Source organism: Melanerpes formicivorus, unplaced genomic scaffold (assembly GCF_026170545.1).
Source record: "Melanerpes formicivorus ecotype bairdi unplaced genomic scaffold, bMelFor1.0.p_v2 SCAF_51, whole genome shotgun sequence".
Classification (NCBI taxonomy): Eukaryota; Metazoa; Chordata; class Aves; order Piciformes; family Picidae; genus Melanerpes; species Melanerpes formicivorus.
The window spans coordinates 3,473,120-3,499,085 of NW_027142403.1; the positions used below are offsets into that span (position 1 = coordinate 3,473,120).

Sequence of the window (25,966 nt, forward strand, 5' to 3'; positions counted from 1 at the left end):
GGAGGCTGAGAGGAGACCTCCTCATTCTCTACAACTACCTGAAGAGAGGTTGGAGTGAGGCTTCTTAGTGTTGTGACAGGACTAGAGGAAATGGTTTCAAGCTGTACCAGGGCAGGTTCAGGATGGATGTTATGAAATATTTCTTCACTGAGAGGGTTATGAAACATTGGAATGGTCTGTCCAGGACAGTGGTGGAGTCAAGTGGTGTGTGGACCTGGCACTTTCGGACAGGGTTTAGTGTTGACCCTTCAGGGTTGGTTTAATGGTTGAACTGGATGATCTTTGAGGTTTGGATGTATTCTGTGATTCTGTATTCAAACTGTCCAGTGTAGGCAAGTCCACTGCTTACCTTGGGAGATGAGTCCAGTGTCTAACTGTTCTTATGGTGGAAAATTGTCTTGTGGATTCAATCAGAATCTTGCCAGGAGTAACTTGTACCCACTACCCCTTGTCTTTTCCATGTGATTCCTTGTGATGAGTCTCCATGGTCCTGGCAGCCACCCTTCATGTAGTGGTCCATGATAATTAGGTCTCCCCTAAGCCTTCTCTTCTCAAGGCTGATCAAAACCTAGGTCTGTCAGCCTTTCCTCATATGGCAGCTCTTGCAGTCCTCTGATCGTTCTTTTGCTTCTGCTTCTATTCATCAAACTCCTGGACCCCTTATATGGGGGCAACCGAGGTGTTAAGTTCTCCATGACACGGTCCACCCCTATGGTAGTCAGTTCTATCTTTAGTGGACAGGAAAAGGTAAGCCAATAAAACCTATTAATTTTAGCTATGGTTAGACCTTCAGACCAGTTCTTCACACAACTGCACAAACACAGGCACAGCCCCGGAGGGGAGGATCACAGAGTTAAGTTCTCTCCTCCCTGAGTTCAGAGGGAACTGAGTTGCTTGGACCTGTGGCATCAGCTGGAAATCTTTTTCTGCATGCATGGTTTCTACTAAGCTACTCAGGAAACCCTAGAGGAAGGTGTGCCAGCTCTTTTTACCATGTCACCCTGCCCTGAGAGCTGCATTTAGCAGTGCTATTTACATATATATATATATTTAAAGGCAACTCCCTCTGCAGATGTGGCCCTAGAGCAGCAGGCATCAAGGTGCTATTCCAGCATTTTTTTTAAGTACAGTCCTTTTCACAGTTAGCATTTATTCTTGTTTCACCTTTTTTTGTTCTTCTTTCTTTATTTTATTTTTTTGGTAAGCTTTTGGTTTTCAGCATTGCTTTGATGCCCAGTCTTTTTTCCCCCTGTGCAGCACAGCATGAACAGTTCTACAGGAACTTTCAGTACCTGAAAGGGGCCTACAGGAAGGCTGGGGAGGAACGTTTTACAAGGGCTTGTAGTGATAGGATGCAGGGGCTTTAAGTTTGAGGAGGGCAGATTTAGATTGGGTACTAGAAAGAAATTCTGTATAGGTAAGGGTGGTGAGACACTGAAACAGGTTATCCAGGGAGGTCATGGATGCCCCCTCCCTGGAGGTGTTCAAGGCCAGGTTGGACAGGGTCTTGAGCAACATGTTCTAGTGAGAAGTGTCCCTGCCCATGGCAGGGGTGTTGAAACTAGCTGATCTTTAAGGTTTCCTTCCAACCCTAAACCATTCTATGAATTTATGAAATACAGGGAACTGCTTTGTACCTTGAGATGTTGGTCAGTCTCAGCTCAAGCAGGCTGTTTTCATTCATATTGAATTTATACTCAGCTGAAAAACCAAGTTGGACTGAGGAGGAGGGTTTTGGTTAGTGCCATACTGGGCATTTAATACAGATTATGATATTCTTTGGGACACAGTTCCACAGCTCCCTACAGAAAGAAACTTCACAGAGCCTTTTTAAAGAACTAGGAGTGGGATGTTGGGATGAGACTCATGCTCAGTAAGCTGTAAACCTATTTGTGTCTGAAGAGAATATGAATGGTTTTTTGTCATTTCTTTCCTGCTGCAACCAAGTTGAACAGTTTTTGCTCTAAAGAAGCATGTGTACAGCAAAAAATTATATGCATGTCCTATAAGGAAAAGTTTGAAGTCTTACACATTGTATGTAAACTCTCCCTAGAGCCAAAATCTCTTGGTTGAAAAATCAGCAAACCAGCCTATCTGTCCTTATTCTTTGCAAAGCATTTTACAAGCACTGAAAGAATTCAATAGAATAGAATAAACCAGGTTGGAAGAGACCTTCAAGATCATCGTGCCCAACCTATCGTCCAACACCACCCAACCAACTAACCCATGGCACCAAGCACCCTGTCAAGTCTCCTCCTGAACACCTCCAGTGATGGTGACTCCACCACCTCCCCAGGCAGCCCATTCCAGTGGGCAATCACTCTCTCTGTGTAAAACTTCCTCCTGACCTTCAGCCTGAACCTCCCCTGGTGCAGCCTGAGACTGTGTCCTCTTGTTCTGGTGCTGGCTGCCTGGGAGAAGAGACCAACCTCTGCCTGACTACAACCCCCCTTGAGGTAGTTGTAGACAGCAGTAAGGTCACCCCTGAGTCTCCTCCTCTCCAGGCTAAGCAGCCCCAGCTCCCTCAGCCTCTCCTCATAGGGCTTGTGTTCCAAACCCCTCACCAACTTTGTTGCCCTTCTCTGGACACACTCCAGCAAGTCAACCTCCTTCCTAAACTGAGGGGCCCAGAACTGGACACAGATAGTGTCACAGATAGATCCACTTAGAAAACCTGGGATAAGATGGAAGATCTTACCAGTAGAATTTACTTTCATAAATCAAATACTTGCCTAATCTCTAACTTTGGGTGCTTTGTTTAGCTGTGGAAACTATTCTAAATTGAAAAGGAATTATTATTTTGTCTGTAGTGTGAGATCTTATTTGTAGCTCAGTGTTTTATATACTTAGTAATGCTGCCTAATGTTCTCTAGTCTTGTGAAATGCAACTTATGAAGCACATCCCTCTGATGTCATGATAGCATGCATGTTATATGATACTATGTTTACTATGATGTTATATGATACTATGTTTAGACAGTACTTTCTAAACAGAGGGAGAAAAATCGACATGATTATATTCATCTGAAGAGCCATCATGTGTCATTGGGCTACATTTTTTTCACATGTACAATTCAGAGGCCTCTAAAGTAAAGGTCTCTTCCAACCTTGGTGATTCTGTAAGGTGCTTCTGCAATACTGTACAACTTAAGACCTCTGGAGATCTTCAATGTAAGCTAAAGCAGCAGGACTGAGGTTGGAAGAGACCTCAAAGATCATCAAGTCCAACCTGTCACCACAGACCTCATAACTAAACCATGGCACCAAGTGCCACGTCCAATCCCCTCTTGAACACCTCCAGGGATGGTGACTCCACCACCTCCCTGAGCAGCACATTCCAATGGCTAATGACTGTGAAGAACTTTGTCCTCACCTTGAGCCTAAACTTCCCCTGGTGCAGCTTGAGACTGTGTCCTGTTGTTCTGGTGCTGGTTGCCTGGGAGAAGAGACCAATTTTGTTTCAGACATATTCTATCCTGATTGGTGTAGTCATAGAATGGGACAACATTTTAAGTGTCATGGAAGACAATTTAATGGCACCTGTATCGCCAGTGGGGTCATAGTATCAGTCAGGGTTGGAAGGGACCACAAGGATCATCTAGTTCCTACCCCCCTGCCATGGGCAGGGACACCCCACACTAGATCAGGCTGCCCAGAGCCTCATCCAGCCTGCTCTTAAACACCTCCAGGGATGGGGCCTCAACCACCTCCCTGGACAACCCATTCCAGGGCTTCACCACTCTCATGGTGAAGAACTTCCTCCTCACATCCAGCCTGAATCTCCCTGCCTCCAGCTTCATTCCATTCCCCCTAGTCCTATCACTTCCTGAGATCCTGAGCAGTCCCTCCCCAGCCTTCTTGTAGGCCCCCTTCAGATACTGGAAGGCCACAATTAGGTCACCTGGGAGCCTTCTCTTCTGCAGACTGAACAGCCCCAACTCCCTCAGTCTGTCCTCATAGGAGAGGTGCTCCAGCCCTCTGCTCATCCTCGTGGCCCTTCTCTGGACCTTCTCTGGGTTGGTGAGTCTTAAGCAGCAAACCAGTAAGGACATGTATGAAACCAGTTTCACAGGATAGAAACCACTTCCTGACTTTGTCAATCCCTGAAATAATGCAGCTGCATGTTTGTTTGTGTGTGTTTGCATGTTTTTGAAAGCAGCCTTAGCATGTGATACAGGATTGAGATTGCTTTGTGGGGGCCACAGTGAAATACACAGGACAGCAGTCAGTAAATAAACCAGCTAAATGCAAATATATTATTAACAACAGTGTGAAGTTGTGCCTGTTACAAGTTCTGTTTGTTCCACAGCGTTGCCTGCCGACGATGTGTTGTGGTTGGTAATGGAGGAGTTCTTCGAAATAAGACCTTGGGAGAGAAAATTGACTCCTATGACGTGATAATAAGGTAAATGGTGTCTCCATCTTGGTGTACATGCAAAGAATTAACAGACTTTTCCTGTCAGCTCATAGCTTTGGAGTTCAGTTATTATACTTATTCTGTTATTCTACTTATTCTGTCACAACCTTCCTTTAAAAATATTTAGGAGGAAAATGGATGTGTGGCTTATTGCACAGACTGATAGATACTTGTGGGGGAAGGATTATTGGTTGGTCAGTCTGCCTTGAGGGGTGTTTAGACCCCTTCTGGATGGATCCAAGCATGCGAGTCCTGCATGTGTTCCTCATTGTGAGCCAGCATCCTGGGCAGCTCTGCCTCTTACCACTCTTGTCTTACCCCTCTGCTGGCATGTGCCTTGCTCAAACCAGACTCAACAATGTTTGTGCTGGGAAGTCCATCTCAAGGCATGTGTCACCTGGAGGATAATGTTAATGTCTGCCTCTCTTTCTCAAGCATTTTAGTTCATACTGGAAGTTCATGAACTACCTTGGTCTACCAGAGGATGGTGGGGTCTGAAAAAGAGGAAACTGGACTAGGGAAACTGGGGAATTGCTAGAGAAGTGCAGGCAAAGAAAGGGTAGGGAGGGGGAAAAGCTTAAATGCCAAGCAAACTGAAAATAGGCTGATTGGCAAATGATAGCAGAATTTCCTGCACATTAAGAAAAAGATAAATCAGTTGCTCCTTTGCAGGAGCTGAGATGGTAACTGATTAAACAGCCCTTCTGCCTATGGGCACCCTGTCGATAGTGTGCCTTAAGCCTTGTTGACTAAAACCTCTGAGCTGCCATTTCAGTTTGTCGTCTTTAACATTGAACAGAATCTCCTTTTTGTTACTTTGCCATCCATCCTAATGCTTAGTTTAGTAATAGAGTTTCAGTCTTCAAGCACTACCATAACAAGTTGCATACAACACCTGGAGTTTGATGTGCCTTTGGAAATGTGTTGATGAGGTGGAAGTGAATGCATGAACTTCTTCGGTTGTAGCTCCTCATATGAACTTAAAATTGCAGAAAGTGATGCAGATACAATCCCCATTCAGAGGGAACTTGACTTGCCTGACAGCCTTGTGCTTTGTGAAAAAAATACAGTAAAAATAAGTGAAGATTTTTAGTATCTTTAAAATCTGCTTTGGATTGTAAACTGGAAGTGGCAAAGATGGCTTTGTTTAGATACTGGAACATTTTTCTTCCCATCTAACAGCTGCAGCTGACCAAAAGGCAAATGCCAACCTATTTTGCCTAGGAAGTCTTTATTTCTCCATGAGAATGGAGAAATGAGAATAAATTTCATGTGGAATTAATTTCTGTGACCCAGTACATCAGTGTCTAGCTGGAATGTGGTTACTTACATGCATGAAGAAGTAGTTGCCTTCTATCAGAATCTGCAGAGGAAAAAAAACAAAACCTTTTTTATAATGAATGAGCTCAGAAGTTTTTTTTCCAGTGGTCTGGAATAGTCTCATTCCAGAAGCTGGAAGGGCAAATGCAAAGCTTTAATGAGGTGTTCAAAAAACAGGTGGACATGGCACTCTGGGACATGGTTTAATGGCCATGGTGGTGTTAGCTTGATGGTTGGTCTCAGAGGTCTTTCCCAACTGAGCTAATGATGTGATTGTATGAGTTCCACTGTAGCGTAATCACACACAGTCACTGTGATGCAAGGGGAGCTCCATGGATTATTTTGAAGCTGTTTCAAATATTTGTGCTCCTTGTAAATCTGTCTTACTCTTCTTATAGTGGAAATCTTCCTCTGGACTGCTGTCACACGTTTAAAATCGGCTCTAAATTCAAAGCTTTGTCAGAAATAAAGTCCTCTCTTGTTTCCTGTGAGTGAGGAGGTGGTGTTCGCATTCTGTGTTTTATCAGAATCCATCATTAAACCTTGAAACGTTTGTCTGCACACCTTGTTTTGCAAACGTTGGCTCCTAAGCAGTGTGCTTCCTATTCTGAGCAGGAATGGAGCATAGAGACACCCTGCCTGAGTTCTCCAAAGAACATGCAACATGCTTACCAAGTGAAATCTACAAAGAAGGAGACTGAAACACAGCCCCTCTTACACCTCAGAGCAGAGACCTTACCCACCTGCTCACTGTTACCAGCTTGTTACATCCCAAAGCAGGGGTGTCTGGGCCCCTCTTACACCTCAGAGCAGAGACCTTACCCACCTGCTCACTGTTACCAGCTTGTTACATCCCAAAGCAGGGGTGTCTGGGCCCCTCTTACACCTCAGAGCAGAGACCTTACCCACCTGCTCACTGTTACCAGCTTGTTACATCCCAAAGCAGGGGTGTCTGGGCCCCTCTTACACCTCAGAGCAGAGACCTTACCCACCTGCTCACTGTTACCAGCTTGTTAGATCCCAAAGCAGGGGTGTCTGGGCAAGTAATATTTTAAACAATCAAAACACCCCAAATAAACAGTTAAAAAGCCCCAAAACAAAGGTCTATCAGCATCCAGTACACAACCCTAATTGCTGCATGCTGAGGACAGTGAAGAGTATTAAAACCTTCTTAAATTGCCTCCTCCATGACTCGGATCATCTTCGCACTGTGAATGGAGCAATAGGTAACTTTCACGGGCAGCTACTCTCTTTGGTCTTCTCCAATGTCTGTGTTTGAGCCAAATCAGAAGACTGCCTGCTCAAGTGACATGATAAGCAATCAAGTGATTGTATTCTAAACCACCTTGGCCAATTTCCCAGGGGTGCTTGATCCTTCTCAGTTAGAGGTTGAGTGCACCTGATAATTGCTTATCTAGCATGTAATGTGATAAATAAATGCTGGGCTGTGAAACCTTCCTGTACCTGGCCATGCTGTCTGCCCTGCAGCCTCTGTGCCAGCCACCATGCAGTAAGGACATGACTGGGGTAGTCATACAATCTTTTTGGTTGGCAAGACCTGTCAGATCAAGTCCAACCACCTCTTCTGTGTCACAATATCACCAAGGTTGGGAGAGACCTCAAAGATCATCGAGTCCAACCTGTCACCACAGACCTCATGACGAGACCATGGCACCAAGTGCCGCATCCAGTCCCCTCTTGAACACCTCCAGGTGTGGGAGCCTGTTCCAGTGTCTGAGAACCCTTTCAGTGATGAAGTCATTGCTGTCTCTGTTCTCTGCAGAATGAATAATGGCCCTGTTATAGGCTATGAAGAGGATGTTGGGAGGAGGACCACTTTCCGTCTTTCTTACCCGGAATCCATCTTCTCGGATCCCATCCACTATGACCCTAACACAACTGTTGTTGTTATTGTCTTCAAGCCACGTGACTTGAAGTGGCTTTGGGAGATTCTAAGTGGTCAGAAAATAGTAAGTTTAACTATTCATGCACATGCCTGCCACACACCTCTCCTGTGAAATACCTGGTTTGCTCTTAAGCTTAGTTGCAGAATTGCAGAATGGTAGGGGTTGGAAGGGAGCTCTGGAGATCATCTAGTCCAACCCCCCCACTGCCAGAGCAGATCCACCTAGAGCAGGTTGCACAGGATGGCATCAAGGTAGGCGTTGAATGACTCTAAAGATGGAAGCTCCACCTCTCTGGGCAGCCTGTTCCAGTGTTCCACCACTCTGGAAATGAGGAAATTTTGAGCACTAGATCTTCTAGTCAGTCTGCTCAATATCCCTTTCCCATCAATGACTCTATTCTCCTTTACATGCACATATTTGATCAGTTCCTCACTCCAAAGCCATTTTCCTCTGGAAATAGCCTTTTTATCCTCTTCCTAGCACTGTTTTGTATTCTGACATCCACGACCCAACCATTCCCCAGATTATTTTATCCTGCATACTTGGTGGAATTACAGAATAATGTTGGAAGCAACTTCTCTCCAGAAGTCATTAGTCCAAAACCTTGCTGAAAGAAAGCAGGGCCAAGTTCAAAGCCTGTCAGAGCATTATCTAAGCAAACTTTCAGTATTTTCAAGGATATTTCTGCAACTTCTGTTTCAGTGCTGCAGCACTCTCACAGGAAGTAATGTTTCCCTTCATCATGTACCTCTGAGAAGAGTTTGATCCTGTCTTTTTGTAACCCCCTGCCTGATAGCTGAGGATGTGCTGAACCAACCCAGTCTTCTCAGACCCTTCTTGTTTGATGTTCTTCCTTCCCCCTCCCTTTGCTGTTTTAGTAGTTTTCTGCTGAGCTTGCCCCCATTTGACACTCTCTTGCATGAGCCCAAAACATAAATTTGTGAGGTTACAGAAAGGCACAGCACAAAGTGCTTCAGAATGATAATTTCTGCCTACCTGCTCTTTCTGCTCTTAGTAATGTGGTCAAGCACACAGTGAGCATTTACTATGCCCTGGGCACAGTGATGGTGTCTGTTGTCCATCAGGGACCTGTCCACAAAGCTGTTTTCCAGCCAGCCCCAACCTCTGCTGCTGCAGTGGCTTATGGTGTCATAGGAGCACAATTTGGCACATGTTTGTGTTTGAACTCTGGGAGGTTCAGCATTCCTTTTCTTCCTCAATCTCCTGCCCTTAGATTTTATTCTGGTTAGAGTTGCTACAAAACCAAAATCAACTGTTCATAGCTGTTAAGAAGGTGTCTTTGCTTGCATGTTACAGAGTGCTAAAGGCTTTTGGAAGAAACCAGCTCTGAACATGATATACAAATCTAGTCAAATCAGGATTCTTGATCCCAGCATCACCAGAAAGACTGCTTATGAATGGCTTCATTTCCCAACAAGATTTCCCAAGAAGGAGGTAGGATTCTTCTTTCTGTGCCTTTTTAGTTTTATGCAACCAAACGTGTACTCAGAGGTAATTGCCTCTTTACAGTGGACATCTTTTAGGTTTGTGTTGCAGTAGTTTGGTTTTAGCAGTCAAGAGAGATGGGAAAATGGAATCCAGAAAGAGGGTGGGGAGCCTTGTATGCTGGAAATATTTTCATGGATTCTATAATTAGTGTTAAATGGGAATGTTTTTGTGGAGGGGCATAACATCTTTCACAAAGTTAGAGGAGCAGACAGGCATTGGAACATGGCAGATCCCAAGAGCCTCTGGAAATACATAAGGAGTCTTGAATTATTAAATGTAGGATGTGTTTGTAGTTTTTCTTAAAAGCCAAACAAAAAGCCACAAGACAAGCAAAAAGAAGCCCAACCCAGCACCCCACCCCCACCCAAACAACACAAACCTCAAAACTCCCAACAATCCAGTCATTCTAACACTGCTGCACTTTCATGCTGCTGGACATGGGTGGGAACTGGGGAGCCTACAGGATATTCCAGCCCTGTGCTAATGACATGTGTCTAGCAGCATTCTTGTGCTTACTGTTGATGCCAAGCATTGTAAGGAGCTAACTAACAATCTAGATGTAAAAATACATTCTAAGTGTCAGTTTATGACTGAAGAATATTCCAGATGAAAGGTAAACCTTCAAGCTGGAGACCTCCCTTGAGCATCCAGGACTGACCACGTGCTGTTTAGCACAAATAGGGTTCCCTGGGGTCACCTCATTGCACGGAGCTGCTCCATGAGGATCAGCCCATTGACGTGTGGAAATGTTTGACAGGCTGTCACAGGGGAGTATCTACCACAGCTTTGTTTTCTGGCTTAATCTTTCTAACATTTGAGGGACTTGCTGAGTGTTGTGCTGGTTGGTTTTTTTTGTGTGGTTGGTTGGTTGTTTAATTCCTTTCTTTTTTGAGCCTACTAGTGATGCTTTTCTCCCTTACTAACTGTCAAACTGGAATACCCAGTTTAGCTGTGTGCTTCCTGGGGCTCCCTGGCTTTTCAGCTTTTCAGTAAGGGTAGGAAGGGAGCAGAGTAATGGTTGGGTGCCTGTCTCCTAGAGGGCTGCAGAATATCTGTGGCTACAGGAATCCTTCCTGTCTCTTCCTGTGCTCCTCTCTCAGTGAGTATAAAAGTAGGACCAGTGCTGTCAGTGAGTCAAAGAGTTGTGTGGTGTCCTGGAGCTGGTACAGAGCCACAAGGCTCTCAGTTGCTCTGGGTAGCATGCATGTCCTCTGGTCCTCTCGTGCTTGCTGTATCTCTCCTGCTGCAGAGTCTGCCTGTGCTTGGAGCCCTCTTCCCACCACCTACGCATCCTGCTTGCTCTATCTCTGGGGTTTGCATTCCCTTGTCCCTGGCAGCCCCAGTGCTCAAGCTCAGATGTGCTTTGCCTCGGTTCTCCCGTGTCCCTGAGGCCGGCAGTGGCTGGGAGCCTGCACATCTGCAGTTGTTCTGTTGCAGCTCAGCTAAGCTGCAGGTCATGCCTCAGGGGTCCCCATTTTCATGGTGGCTTTTTGCAGGGGTGCCTTTGGAGTTCTCTGTCCTGTAGCACCTTCCTGGAAAGGGCTGGTGCTGCTTTTGATGTCCTGTGCTTCTGCTGCAGGAGTCCCTGAAGACTACAATGGCTTCCCTGCAGTCTGCCTTATCCATTAAGCCAGCCTCATGTTCCTTGTGTCCACATCTGTGCATAGTTCAGCTTCTCTGTAACAACTGTGGTGGTGTTAGCAGAGCTGGGAAGAACAACTGCAAAACTGGATGTGATGCCCTAGCAGTGCTGAAGTCAGAAAGTGTTGGCAGAGTCATTCCAGGGCTGTGCCTATTCGCCTTAAACAGGGCTGGCCAAACTAATTCCATTACTGGCCCAGGATGTCTGGATAGTGCTTAGGTGCTAGTCACAGAACCATAGAATTGTTTTGGCAGGAAAAGACTTCCAAGACAGAGTTCAACTGTCAGCCTGACACCACCATGGCTGTTAAACTGTGTCCCATGCCCACACATTTCTTGAACATCTCCAGGGACAGCGACTCCAGCACATCCCTGGGCAGCCTGTTCCAACGCCTGATCACTCTTTCTGTGAAGAAATGGTTCCTAATATCTACTCTAGTGTGATAATGCATTTTGAAACAAGTGTTAATTTTCATTTATTCCCCCCGCCCCCAGTATTTTCTTTTGAGATGAACTTTATGATAGCCAAAGATAAGCAGAGTCAGTTTCAACCTGTGGTATTCCTGATATTCCAAGTAGTGCTAATCCTGACATGTAGCATTCCTACCATAATTCTTGCATCCTATTTAGTATGGATGTTGCAACAGAGTCACCACTAAGTTTATACTATTGGCTCCCTGGGGCAGAAAGTTATTTTGCTAACTGGCAGGAGCCCTGGGCAACAACATGTGTTTTAAGTTGATGTTATTTGTAATGCTCCAAAAATTGTATGATGTTACAAAACCCCTCCTTCATAAAAAGTGATAGTTAATTCTGTGACCTTAGGTAAGCATACAGAGCCCAGGTTAGTAGTTTTTCCCCAGGGATTTGTCCTTGTATGATATAATACAAAGAAATATTTTTCTCTGTCATTGAGTGCATTTACCTTCTGCTTGGAGCTGTCCAGTACTGCTCTGCCGACTTCATTTTCAGAGGTGAATGAATCACAGAACGGTTTGGGTTGGAAGGGACCTTAAAGATCAGCTAGGTCCAGCCCACCTTCCATGGGCAGGGACACCTCCCACTCCACCAGGTTACTCAAGGCTTCATCCAACCTGGCCTTGAACAGAAAATTTCTTCCTAATACCTAATCTAAATTGACCCTTCTTAAGCTTCAGTCCATTCCCTGTCACCACAAGTCTTTGTAAATGTTCCTGCCAGATTTCTTGTATCCCCCTTCAGGTACTGGAAGGCCACTATAAGTTCTCCCTGGAGCCTTCTCTTCTCCAGGCTGAACAGCCCCAGATCTCACAGCTTGTCCCTGTACGGGAGCTGCTCCAGCCCTTTGATCATCTTCATGGCCCTCCTCTGGATCTGCTCCAACAGTTACACATCCTTCTTGTGTTGGGGACCCCAGAACTGGATGCAGTACTCCAGGTGGGGTATCACAAGAGCAGAGTAGAGGGGGAGGATCACCTCCCCCATCCTGCTGGTCACACTTGTGATGCAGCCCAGGATATGTTTGGCCTTCTGGGCTGCAAGCACACATTGCATTGAAGTTAGCCCTGGGTAAGAGATCAAAGAAGTAAGTGATTTGTTGTGTTCAGCTGAGGTTTAATTGCAGTTCTTGAAACTGTTTAGCTTATTTGGCTAAGATGGTTATTTTAGTTAAGGAGGGCATTAGTGCCTGCAAGTTTTGTCCATTTCTGAGGGCATATTTTCCCCCCAGGTTTGTCACTTATGCTAATGGAAGAGTTCACCTCTCTGTATGCACCTTACCTCTTTTACTTCCTTAGATCATTTGAGCTGCTGCTGCTGTCAGGAGTCATGGACCTGATCACAAGATAAACCAAGTGGTTGCAATGAGTTGTTCTCTGCTCTTGTAAGAAAAGCTATTTTTTGATAGAATTAATTAAGGTTGGAAAAGACTAAGATCATCAGGTCCAGCCTCCTATCCAACACCTCCGTGACCACTAGCCCATCTCCCAGAGTGTCACATCTATTCATGAAGCTCCATGGATGGTGACTCCACCACCTCCCTGGGCAGCCTGTTCCAATGCCTGACAACTCTTTCAATAAAGAAATTTCTCCTAATATCCAATCTAAGCTTCCCATGTGGCAACCTGAGGCCATTACCTCTTGTCCTGTTGTTAATTACTTGGGAGAAGAGGCCAACATCAGCCTCACTGCAACTTCCTTTCAGGTAGCTGTAGAGAGTTTTGGTTAGCTGCTCTGAATTTTGCGTGGTTAAAACCTGTTTATGACCTGTTCTTGATATTTTACATTGCATTTGCTTCACTGCAGGGAGTTTTTCTTCTGAAGGAAATAGTGAGTGAGGGTCTAAAGCCCTGTTCTGGAATTTCCCTGCTGTGAAAATGTTCAAATGCAGTGAAGTTGATGCAGCAGTGGCATTTATGCCTTTTTAGTTTGGTGTTATGAAGATTTGAGACATGCCATATTTTTCTATTTATTTGGCTCTCTATCATCTAGAAACTTCTGAACACATCTGCTACTTCAGTCAAATTTGACAGGGTAGAATGGTCTTCAGTATAGTGAAGCCTGAGCAGTTTCATGAAAGTAGGCCAAGCAGAAGGATGAGGAAACCTTCCTTATGTCTCTGCCAAGGAAAGGCCTACAATATGGGCTCAGCCCACACTAGAAACCAGAGAATAGTGGAGAAGGCCAACATGACAGATAGCCCTGGTCATGGAAAGTGTACAGGCAGCATCTTACTCATTATGGGACACAAAGAGGTGAAACCATGAAACCAAGTGTCTGTAGAAGAGCCAGGCCACCTGACTTCTGCCTCCTTGGTTCTTAGACTTGCTGCTCCCATCAAGCTGCCAGTGATTTATGTACATGTGCTCTTTGTGTTCCATTTTAGAAACCCAAGCATCCAACCACAGGGCTCATTGCCATCACACTAGCGTTTCACATGTGCCATGAAGTTCACCTGGCAGGCTTCAAGTATGACTTCACTGACAGAAACAGCTCTTTGCACTACTATGGCAATGAAACGATGTCTCAGATGATGCAGGTATGACAGTGTGGATAATGACATTTGTGTCCCTTGTGCTGCAATGTGTATCCTGCAATGTCTGCATGAGATCTGTACATCTGTATGCTTTGTTTTGCTGTACTGATTTTATCCTTAGGTTGGGCAGCTCTTGTTCCTAGAGGCATATTTGCTACCACTGTCAGAACATGGATAGTGTTTCTGGTTGCTTTTTCCTTTGCCTTGGCAGCTGCTTGCACCGTTTTTCTTAGCTGCCAAATTCGTTAAAGAGAAAGAAGAGTCAAGTGGGAAAGGAAGGAGTTAAAGCCCTATAAACTTGCAATTGGGAAAAGAGCTGGAGTTCAGAAATGGAAAGCAGAAAAGAGCAGCAGCTCATAGAGGGTGGTAGGAAGAGAAGGAACTGCATACAGGAGGGGTAAGCCACAACTTCCTAAGTGGAGGGAGCAGCAGGAGGCTGGCAAAAATCAGAGATGCCTGCTCTGACTCCAACTCCTTTACCTCAATACAAAGTTTTCTATGTGCATGCCCAGGGTATATGGGGACTTACTTTCCTCCTCCCTTTCCTGAAGAAGGAGGATGGGGGCAATGTCCATGGAAGCCTCTGTTTCTCTGGAGACTTATAGCGGCCTGCTGCTCTGGGATTTTTCTGGCACTGAACTTGCCCTCATTTTGAGGTTCTTCTCTGGAGGTGCTTTTTCACAGTGTGCACAAAGCTAGGGTGAGGTTGATCACTGGTTGGACATCCATAAGTTTCCTAAACTCTTGAAACTTTAAAACCAGCCAAACAACTGATGAAAAACTTTGTGGCTAGTTCCTTAGTAGTGCTGAGCTGTAAATGCTATACTGCATAGGTAAGATATTTTAGGTAGTATTTATATTCGTTTCAGTGTACTGATTCAGTGTTTCAGACTGTCAGTCAACTTACTTCTCTTGTGCTGTCCTCCACTAACTTCAGTGGTCCTTTGTGTATCCAGGATCTGGTTTTGACTTCCTGAAACTGTTTGGCAGGATGCACCTGATTACAAATGTTCAGTGTGTGCTTTTCAAGAACCTACACTGAACTTGGAGAGTTGGTCATTTTCAAACTGGTTGTGCTGTAAATGTGGCTATGCAGCCATTCTCTCCAAGCACAGGGAGGAGTTGGGAGAATTAGTGGTGGAAGGACTTCTCTGAGAGCTCATCTCACCTATTCTTGCCGCTGCAGTATCATCCTTTGTAGTTTGTATCTTATCTATTTTTGAGCAAGAGTCATTCACCTGTTTTCTGGGGAGACTCTGCTACAGCCTTTGCTAAGAAATCTTTTCCACAGAGCTGTCCTACTCTTATCTTCCAGTTACCACAGAAATTAAAAGGCAAGGGCAACCAAGTGATGCTTCTGATAATAATTTGAGTCTCTCTGTTTTAATTGTTCTGTCACATCTCTTTAGAATGAATACCACAACATCAACGCTGAGCAGAAGTTTTTGAAGAAGCTTATAGACAAGAACTTTGTGGTCAATTTGACATGAAAGCTGAGTGGGAGACACAAAGGACAATCACTGTTTTCAAGATCTGAACATTTTTTTTATGGTTTTTGTATTGACTTTTTTTTAAAGTGCAACATAACTGTTTACTGTTGAAAAGGAGCACAGAAACCTCACCAAGGCAGAAGTGTCTTCTGAGCCCGAGGGTAACGGACTGTCGCAAACAGTGAACTGAATTTCTGTGAAGCTATTTAATAATGGGAAAACCATGAAACTTTCAGCTGAAAGTATCAGGGATGTATAAAAATGTGATGCACATCACTTATTTATCAGCAAGAACTCTTTCCAAGTGATTAGTTCTCTGGAATGCTTTTGTTTCTGATAGAAGAGCAAAAGACTTACGCAGTCAAGAGACTGAGATGACCAGTGTTTCATAATAGTAGATGGGTATAAAGTCTGGAATGTCTGTCTTGTAGTATGAAAATGGCTTTAAAACAATACCTATATATCATTACTGTGTGTTTGGGAGAAGGGGGGAAATACAGAGTGCAGGCTTGGTCTGCCCTGCCTCAGAGGAGTACACGTCCATCTTAGCAAAGAAGCTGCAACTTCTGCACAACTCTGAACTGCTGCCTGCCTTTGCCAAAGGTGAAGAGCTTTTGGTCTGATTTGTGGAGATGTTGGTATTGACATGGCTTGCATTGTGCCCAGGTTATGGAAATCCATACTCCCTGTGCTGTGTGCCCAATGCATTTTACTGTTGGCAACGTGACTTGGAAAAGAGGGGAGAGTTGTCCTTCTTGAATGTCAGCTGCTTCCTCCAGACCACAGCAGAAGCATGAGCTGGGACAGAGATGTTCAAGGCTGAGTTTAAATTTGGAGGCAATGCTTGCTGGACTCCTAGATCTCCAGGACAGGATCTCTCTCATGTATCTTTCTCTTTGCTCCCCAAGAACGGAGGTGTATTTTTCCAAACCAGCACAATTTCCTCTCTCAGATGTAATGTGATTCCACCCTCAAAATGCATCACTAAGCAATGAATGTTCCCATTTTTGGCAGAAGACCCTGCTAGGGAATACACAAGATGTACCTCAGCTGAATTATCATTTGGCTTCTGTTTACCTCTTCCTGGCTTGACATTTAGGTTTAAAGGATGTGGCTAAATGAAATCATTTAGCAGTGGGGACTTCCTTGGGGTTTTAATTGAAGCATTTAATGGAGTGTTTGTTTCCTGTATTGGTTTGTTTCAGACAAGCCTGCTGATTAACTTAAATCTGTCTGGGAATGCCCTTGACAGCTGTCAAGAGAAGAACAAGTGATGTGCTGTTCCAATTCTCTCATAGGGTGTGTATATTTATGTTAATTTTTTTTTCACATTGTGATAGATTAGCTTGAAGATCTTGTGGGTACCTTGATCAGTCACACCTAAAGAAAGCACAAAAGTCCACTTCAAAAAAAACCCAACAATCTTTAAAGTTGGTAGAAAAAGCCTTTGCTGCTTTTGCTGTGTTTGGGAGTGGTGGAAACAATTCCTGAATGAATGCAAAACTCGAGCAGGCCAAGAGCGCAGTGTTTGTGTTTTCAGAAGATGAGCATTATGGGAGCACTGGCACAATTTCTTTGCTGTTGCACTGTAGAGGAATAAGCCTTGAAGTCACCAAAGAGTCATCTTTCTTTTCCCTGTTGCTCTTGCTGAGTACAATAGGTGTTTAAGAAAACCAAGCTTCCTGTAGTTCTCATCTCTATCTTTAGCTCCCTGGCTCTGCTGTTTGGGAGGGTGAGGGTGGTGTGATTTTTGGAGAGGAGCCACAGCTGAAGAGGAAGAGGCTTGTGTTTTCATCTAGTGACTCCTGAGATTTGGTGTTTCAAGCAAATCAGACATATCTGAAATAACTCCAGATACCACAAAAATGTGTGGTGAAGGTGGGGATGGACTCAGACATGTCCTCAGCAAGGGACAAACTGTGCCATGGTGTCCTGCTAGCTGGATGTGTGTCCTTTGGGCCCAGCTGCTGCAGGGAGTTGCCCCTTGTCCAGCCATGTGCAGAGTGGTGGGCAAGAGCATGGAGAAGGGTGTGCAGGAGGTCCTGGGGCACTGGAGCAGGTGACTGTGGTGGTGGAGATGGGGGAAAAGGAGAATTACTTCACCCAGTGGCAGAAGGGCTCTTACTCAGTTCTCTGGCTCCCACCTCCCCCACCTTTTTTTTTTTAGTTAAATGTTTTGTTTCCCCCTTTATTTTTCAAGCATCTACATTTCTGAGGCTCTGAGGAGATCTTTGTTTAAAAATCTGAATACCAACAGGTGGAGCCTGCTTCAGGAAACAGTGACACTGCTGTCTTTCCCTTTAGTGGCATTTGTTTCTCATTACTATTTCAGTTAATTAAAGGCTTGTCTGTGACCCTGCATCCCCAGAGCTGCAGTGTTTTAAACTACTGACAACAGCAATTCTATGTGGAAAAATGCTGAAGTAAGGCTGTTTGCAAAGCTGGGGATGCTGTCTGAGCTCTCTTTGCATGGGGGATCTTAGACAGGTCTCACTGCTGAGAGCAGAGCCAGGCAGAAACAGGGAGCTGCCTCTTCCCCCTCAAAACCCAGAGCTAATCTAGAGCCAGGTGCCCCCAGCTCTCCCACAGGCTGCCACTGCAGATCCAGCTAGGTCCATGTAACTTGTCACAGTATGCTGGCCATGAAGATTGTGTCCAGGAGAGCTGGAGAGCTTTGGAATTTGTCCTCTTCACAGTGCCTGGTTCTTGTGATGGTGCAGGCTGCTTCCCTCTGCCTCTCCATCCCTGTCCTCAGTGACAGGAGGTGGGTCCTTAGCTCCTCAGCTTTGCCTTTTAGGAGATGTCTTTCTTTTCTTTCCTTTGTTTCCTCTCCATAGATACTCTTCCTGCTAATCTGATTGCTTTCTCCTAATTTTCCTAGGAGGTTTTCTGCCTTTTGTGTTTTTTTGGGGGAGGGATAGTGAGATGGTTCTGCTATAGTTAGAATCCAAACAAAGTAACTGGAAAGAAAGGCTTGATGGAAAACAAATGGTGTCTCCCAAAATCGTCTGGCTTAAAATAGACTTCTTTTTTTAATTTTACTTTTTCCACATCAACTTTTTTTTGGTCTCCCTGAGATATTTATTTAAATAACACATTTGGTATTCTCAGTGCATTCAGTGTGGTGTCTGCAAGCACTTATTGGCTCCTCCTTTTTATTTCTTCTTAATAAGCCTTGGCATTTGTGTGACAGACTCAGTTTTGAAACGAAGCAGCACTCCCAGGGATATTTTCCTCACACTTCTGTGCTCCTTTTCTTCCTATATGAATGACAAAGTCAGATGGTTTCATCCCTTCTTCCAACAGTCTGCTGAATTTCAGGGCAGCAGCATCATCTCACAGCCAAGGTGCTCCTGCATTTTATATGCCACTCCCTTCAAGATGCTGCACCCTCAGGAAGACCCAGATCTAAGGTACCCAAGCACACAGACCACAGGTGGCGTGATGTTAGCTGAAAGCTCTGCTTGCCTCAGAGACATTTAGGGGTGTTTCTCTTTGTTTTCTGTCAGGAAAGTATTTTTTTCCTCTGCTGTAATAATTAAGGAAAAGTACAGAGATACAACTTAGGAAGGAAGGTCACAAACTATTGCACTAAATATGGATCTGAGAGTGCCTAAAAGACACAACTAAATGACACTGCCAGTGGCTGTATCGGTGATAATAATAAAGAATCACAATTCTGCTGTTTGATACTTAATGGATGGTCCCTTTTGTTTCCTATGCCACACTTTCCTTTTTAAAATGCCCTGAGAGGTAGTATAAACACCTTAACTTTTAAGTGGAGTCTGATTTTGTTTGTTTGGGTGAGTTTTATTTGTTTTAAAGAACATATGAAGCTCAACATCTGTTGTTGGTATCGGTAAATACTTATTTTGTTTGCCATTTGTCTTAAGTTTTATATGCCTTTAAAGTGCCAGCTCTATTTGGAAGGCATCCTTTCAGTTGTTCTGAGTAGCATTTTGAATGCTACAAATGGAAAAAGATTCTTTTCCTGTGAATAAAACCCTCTGTTTAAAAGACGCTGCCCTCGGGCTTCTTTCTGCAAGGTCAGCGCTGTGTGTGTGTGTGTGTATGTGTGAGTATGCCCAGCCCCATTATTCATGGTAATGGTGTGTCAAGTACACACGACCTTGTCAGAGACCGGTGTTAAGTTTCAGACAAACTTGTGGTGCTTAGGAGAGCAAACAGAGCTGAAAATGTTTGAAGCTCGGTAGGCTGAGCTGTAGTGCAGTTGATCTCACACCAGGCTCAGTAAAAGCAGGGACAGTTTTTGTGGGTGAGCTCAAGAACAGCATCCTCCTGATTTTAATGCTTCATGGATTTTTAATTTTGACTGTCTTTTAGAATCATAGAATTGTTTGATTTGGAAAAGGCTTCTGAGATTATCAAGTGCAACCGTTAACCATGTCTCAGGAGCCACATCCCCACGTTTCTTGAACACTTCCGTGGATGGTGACTCCACCACCTTCCTGGGCAACCCAATCAAATGTCTGACCACTTTCAGTGAATTGTTTCCTAATATCCAACCTAAACCACTTTCAGTAAATTATTTCCTAATATTCAACCTAAACCTGCCCTGGCACAATGTCAGGGCATTTCCTGTCACCTGATAATGGAGAGAAGAATCTGACTCCCACCTCACTCCAGCCTCTTTTCAGGTAGCAACTATGTCTCCCCTCAGCCTCCTTCGGACTAAACAATTACAGCTCTGTCAGCTGCTTCTCCATAAGACTTGTTCTCTAGACTCTTCACTTATTGCAGACTTTCAGAGGAATGCTAAAATAGAAGATGTTTAACTAAGATGACGTGTGTTGAAAGACTTTAAATAGAAGGACAGTGATTGTGATACTTTGCTCATGTTTGTCGTCTTCTCTTTGTGCAGTAAAAATGAGATGCTGAGGAGTGGAGAGCAGCTTAGCCAGCGACTTCAGGGAGTCTGAGAGAGATATAGAGAATTACTGCCTTACAGAAGAGTTCAGTGACATTCAGTGGAAGGTATTTGATGCATTCAGTTTAGTATTGACAGTTCAGGAGTTCACCAGCTTGGAGGAAATGCCTGTCTTTGAGGTGAGACTCGGGGAGGGGGGAGCTACTCTATAGATTCTAATTTACTCTCCATGCTGGAGCCATAGTTGAGTAGCAATATAGATCAGCGACAAACATTTTGCCACCTTTGCACTAGGTTTTTGCTATAAGTGAGAAAATGGAGAGGGGGAGTCATGGGAAAACTGTCTGCAAATCAGAGGTAGTCAGGGCAGGGACACGGTGTGAATCTCCCAGTCTGGGCAGACAGCTCTGACTTCTGGAGAGCACAAATCCTTGACAGCACATCTCTGTGATATCTGGTTCTGTGGCTGTCCACACCGTCCCTGTGCCTTTTGAAGCTGCACTCCCATGTTGGCAGGTGCTGAGCTGCTGCTGGCTGGAGCCCTCAGCTCAGTCCTCGCCCTCCCACAGAATCAAAGAATCATTAAGGTTGGAAAAGACCTTTAAGGTAATCAAGTCCAACCATAACCCAGCTACTGTGACCACTAAACAATATCCTGAAGTGCTATATACACGTGCTGCTTGAACACCTCCCAGGACGGTGACTCCACCACCTCCCTGGGAGCTTCCAATGCCTCTCCACTCTTTCAGGAAAGAAATTTTTCCTAATATCCAATCTAAACTTCCCCTGGCAGTGCTGGGGTGGCATGCTCCCTCCAGCCATTTAGGGCAGGTTTTGCCAGTAGAAGGTAACTAAAAACAGGGGATCTCTTTCTGTGTGTCAGGCTGTCCGTGGTGTCAGAGTCTTTGTCGTCTGAAATTCGGTGGCTTGCGTGTCGCTTCTAACGATTCTGCTGAGTGAAGACAGGACTTGAAATATTTTTAAAAGATATTTAATAAGATATTTCTTTTTCAAATCAGTACAAAAATTTTAAATACAAAATTATTTGCTTTTGACATATCTCATATATTCTGGGAACACACCAAAGTCACCAGGGCCTGGTGAGCTATCTGTCCATTCCTGCCACCGTTCCGTAAGATTTCTGAGATAAAGCACCACATTGTATGACTGAAGTCCTTAAGTCAATGTTAGACTGCATTAAACTCTGCATTTAAATAATGGTAATGCCAGTTAAATCCAATCTTAGTTCTGCATGAAAAATCTAGTTCATTTTTTTGAATCAAAAGCGGTAGCGTTAGCTAAAGGCGTTGAAGAAGTGACGAGTATTTCACTCAACTAGCATTAACAGTGTGTGATGTGCAGCACTGTACAGGGAACCACAGCAAAGTACACTGCCCTTGGGAAAGGAGTAGGAGGTGAGATTAGCACCATTGATGAGCTCACAGCTCTTGCAGGGAAGTTGATTTCCTCGTGTACAGAAAAGATGGAGGCCTGCAGGTTCTCCTTGACAATTGGCAGCATATAAATAAGATTGGAAATCAGCTTTTACTTGAAACAAAGTTCTCGGCTAAATCTGCGTTATGGGTATTGCTGATGAAGTTACCAGTTGATCTCAGACAACAAATTAGCTAATTAGCAAACACAGCTATTTCTGCTTTGCCTAGTCATTGTAGAGGAAACTGATTTAATTTTCACTGAGTGGCAGAATTAGTGTCTCTCCTGACAAGCAAACAGCTGCTGGTCCTTGGCACAAGCACAGAAACCCCAGCGAGTTTATACCGCCCTGCAGTATCACCATGCATTGGCCAAAGTGTCTTGCTCAGGGGGCGCAAAGCAAATGGGGAGCCCTTCATTTTTAACTCTCCTCTGCCTCATCTACTTCAACCAGGCAAAAGCAGATGGAGGCTTTTTGAGTGCTGTGGCATTTGGAGGAGAGCCCAGCAGCTGCTGGAGTCAGCGGTGGTGTTCTGGGTCCAGTGACTGCTGGAAAAGACTTGTGGGGAACAGCTACACCATCAGTATTCCTTTTCATTATAAATAAATGGTTCAGGAAAAAAACCAAACCCTGCAGGGCTATTTCACACGGAGGGAAGGGAAATAAAGGTCTCCAGCTAAGAGAATCTTTGCTTGTCAGGCAGACCTGCTGGCAAAATGAAAAAAAAAATCAACAAAAAAAGCCACTCAATTTCTTTTTTCCCCATAGAATTTGAGACAGACCTATTTGGGTTTAAGTCACTGGTTTTAATTTCATAACTATGATTAATGCAACAGTCAGATATGCAGCAGGAGTGAGTGGCGTACGCTGATTTGAACCTTAGCACTGAATTAACGGTGAATGAAATTAAGTAAGCGTGGCGGCACAGAAATATATCATTACAGCTACTGTGCCCCCCTTGGGTGCGAGACAACTGTTTGTGAGCACGTTAAACATCCTCAGAGATGTTTACCACCCCAATTACTTATTTGTTTCCCCCATAAGTAGCTGTGCATAATGTTAAACTTGGTATCTTTTGTACAAGATGGTCCAAAACGGTCATAAAATGCATCTTTCGTGGTATATAAGTTTGAAGCGGAGAAGAGAGGTGCTGGGTTTGTGTGTGTGTGTGTGTGTGTGTGTGCCTGGGTTTTGTTTTACATGGGATACAATAAATATCCTGAAAAAGACGAATGAACGTACTGCCCGGCATAGAGTCCTGCCGCCTGCTCGGATGGCATCTGAACGTAAACCTTGTCTCCATGCATCAGCTGGACGACAGCGCTGCCCGAAGCCTGGTCGAGGAAGCCCTTCTTGTACTCATCGTAGGTGTACATCAAGGGCTCGTTGTTCTTGAACAAGGCCACCCAGACGCTGGCCCCTTTACAGTGGACGTGGTAGGCGAAGTAGTAGATACCAGGGATCTCGCAGGTGAAGATCCCCGTCTGGGGGTTGTAGTTCTGCCGGCCATTGTAGAGGAGCTTGTCGAACTTCACAGGAACCCCAACCCGGGGAAAAGGAGTGAGGAGCTCGGCTGTGAATGCCGGCATCTCATAGACAACACCACCAGCCTTGCCTTTCTTGCCCTTGTAGCCATAGGGGGGCTTGAGGCCTTCTACACCCGGCCCTGCCTCAGGCAGGTACTGTCCTACAGCTGGTGGAGTCGGTGGAATGATGACTGGGGGGCCTGGGGGCCCAGGGGGTCCAGGTGGCCCCTGAAGGCCTGGCTGGCCAGGGGGACCAAGCGCACCAGGCTTCCCTGGGGGGCCCTGCAGCCCTGCAGCCCCAGGTTTGCCCATGCCAGGGAAGCCAGGGGGTCCAGGTAGGCCAGGCTCTCCCTTTGCCCCTGGCAGCCCCGGGGGCCCAATGGGACCACTGGGCCCTGCAATGCCGGGGATGCCTGAGGGGCCCTGAAGCCCCTGGGCACCAGGGAGCCCTGGCTCACCTTTGGGCCCCATGAGCCCTGGCACACCTGGCAGCCCAGGCAAGCCTTTGTGGCCGGCTTCTCCTTTGGGTCCTGTGGGGCCTGGCAGCCCCCGCAGCCCAGGGGCCCCCACTTCCCCAGGAAAGCCTGGCTTCCCTGGGAACCCCTGCAGGCCGGGTTCCCCCTTGGGGCCCACTGGTCCTGGTGGCCCCACGGCCCCACCCTCTCCTTTAGGTCCTGGGAAGCCAGCGGCCCCTGGGGGGCCCATGATGCCCGGCAGTCCCGGCTGGCCTGGCTCCCCTGGCGGCCCCCCCATGCCAGGTGGGCCTGCGTGCCCCTTCTCCCCCTTTGGTCCCAAGGGCCCCGGCAAGCCTCCCACGCCACGCTCGCCTTTGGGCCCGGGGAAGCCTGGCTTCCCAACGCCGGGCATGCCGGGGGGCCCGGGGGGGCCTGGCAGGCCTTGCTCCCCCTTGCCCCCCGGGAAGCCCGGCTGGCCAGGGACCCCATCCTGGCCGGGTTTGCCCACCCCGGGTAGGCCGGGAGGGCCTTGGATGCCAGGAGCCCCTGGGGGCCCCTGCAGCCCTAGCTCTCCTGGGGGTCCGGGTTTGCCCAGGGGTCCCTGTGGGCCAGGGAAGCCAACCATGCCTGGCTTGCCAACCCCTGGCAGCCCTATGGGACCAGGGGGGCCGGGCAGCCCGGGCGGCCCCTTCAGCCCCGGTAAGCCTGGGATCCCCATGCCCTTCTCCCCTTTTGGCCCTGGCATCCCAGGGGCTCCCGGGGGCCCCTTCAGGCCGGGCTCACCCTTGGGCCCTGGCTGTCCCTGCAGCCCCGGTGCCCCTGCTTTCCCGATGCCGGGGAGCCCGTGAGGCCCCGGTGGTCCCTGTGGCCCCGGTATTCCCATGGGCCCAATCTCCCCCTTGGGCCCCATCTCCCCTCTCGGCCCTGGGGGGCCCATGACCCCCGGTTTCCCTGGCATCCCAGGCAGACCCGGCTTCCCGATTCCTGGGTATCCTTGTGGCCCTGGTTTTCCTTTGGCTCCCGGCACGCCGTGACCTGGCAATCCCGGCGGCCCCGGCGGCCCTCTTGGTCCAGGCTCGCCAGGGGGACCTTGCTCACCCCTCAGACTGCGCATGGGTATTTCTGGGGGAGGGAGAAAAGAGGAGAAAAAACGGAAAGGAAAGGGGAGGGATAAAAGGTGTTGGCTGTTGCATCCTCTGAGAAACACAGCTTTGATTTGAATGTGCTGCTTATGATGCCTCATGGTTTGTGGCAGGTGTGGAGGCTGAGCTGGCCAGTGAGTTACAGGGTGGTGTTTGGAATGAAGAAGATGTTCCTACTGTTTTGTATCCTCCAAACTTGCATGGGCCATGAGAATGACCAGAGGATAATAAGGCCTGCCATGTGAAGAAAGGCTGAGAGAACTGGCTCTGTTCAGCCATGAGAAGAGAAGGCTTAGTGCAGACCTTATTACCATGTACATCAAGAGGGACTACCAGGTGTATGAAGACTCCATTTTTGCAAGGAGTGACATGGAAAATACAAGGAGTAATAGGTACAAGTTACTCCTGGGGAGATTCTGCTTAGACTCCAGAAGAAAAATTTTCACTATGAGAGCAATTAGACATTGGAATCATCTCCCAAGGGAAGCAGTGGATTCCCCTACATTGGACAGTTTTAAGACTCAGCTTGACAGGGTGCTGAGCTGTCTCATGTAAACTCTACTATTACCTAGAAAGGCTGCACCAGATGATCCTTCCAAGATGGCATTCTGTGCTTCCATGTGATCCTTTTTCCATAAGGTAATTATTGTGAATTATATTTGCTTCATTTTTGCCATACAAAAGCCATTTCCACTTTACTAGTGATTTCCCCCTCTACAATCTTAAGCAGCAAAACCTGGTTTTTGTCCCATATTGCTGTAAATGGTTTTTGAAGAGGTTTTGCAGGTGTCAGAAGCTGCTTGGTGCTCTTGTGCTGTGAGAGGAGTTCTGGCATAAAAGTGCTTTTGTGGGAGGGGCTTACACTAGCAAGATTAGTTCTAAAGGATGGTATCAGTTAAGATCAGTAGGTATGACTGCATTTCCACCAAGGCTTTGGTTCCCATGAAGATGTTCCTGAGAACCTACAGCCTTACCCAGTGTTGCTAAGCTCCCACAGGTTTTTGGCACAGCCACATCCAGTTAGAGCTCTTCTAAGCACTTCACAAAATGTTTTTATTGTCCAAACCCACATTTTTGTGTGTGTGACCACTTAGCATTGCAGGTCAGGGGGAGGGAGTTGCCGTGTGGGAGTGCTTGTGCTGGGGCTGCTTGCTTTTCAAGCTGCATGCTTTTTGGGGTTAAGTGGAAAGTCTGCTTCTCTCTGGCTCTAAAGTGGATCAAGA

At 46.2% G+C, this 25,966-nt stretch overlaps 2 protein-coding genes across 6 annotated transcripts in view; one reads left to right on the forward strand and one right to left on the reverse strand.

The window, feature by feature from the left end:
* ST3GAL6 (ST3 beta-galactoside alpha-2,3-sialyltransferase 6) overlaps window positions 1–18,985 on the forward strand; it is a 59,944-nt gene extending 40,959 nt beyond the window's left edge. For all 5 annotated transcript variants that reach the window (XM_068160659.1, XM_068160660.1, XM_068160662.1 and 2 more), the window contains 5 exons: window positions 4,310–4,405; window positions 7,521–7,707; window positions 8,962–9,099; window positions 13,658–13,810; window positions 15,217–18,985. In XM_068160659.1, the coding sequence (XP_068016760.1) occupies window positions 4,310–4,405; window positions 7,521–7,707; window positions 8,962–9,099; window positions 13,658–13,810; window positions 15,217–15,297 (655 nt within the window). In that variant the 3' untranslated portion in view covers window positions 15,298–18,985. The remainder of the gene's footprint in view (window positions 1–4,309; window positions 4,406–7,520; window positions 7,708–8,961; window positions 9,100–13,657; window positions 13,811–15,216) is intronic.
* Window positions 18,986–21,178: 2,193 nt separating this feature from the next.
* COL8A1 (collagen type VIII alpha 1 chain) overlaps window positions 21,179–25,966 on the reverse strand; it is a 99,384-nt gene continuing 94,596 nt past the window's right edge. Inside the window, exon 5 of the mRNA XM_068160664.1 lies at window positions 21,179–24,723. Coding sequence (XP_068016765.1) covers window positions 22,817–24,723 — 1,907 coding nt within the window. The 3' untranslated portion in view covers window positions 21,179–22,816. The remainder of the gene's footprint in view (window positions 24,724–25,966) is intronic.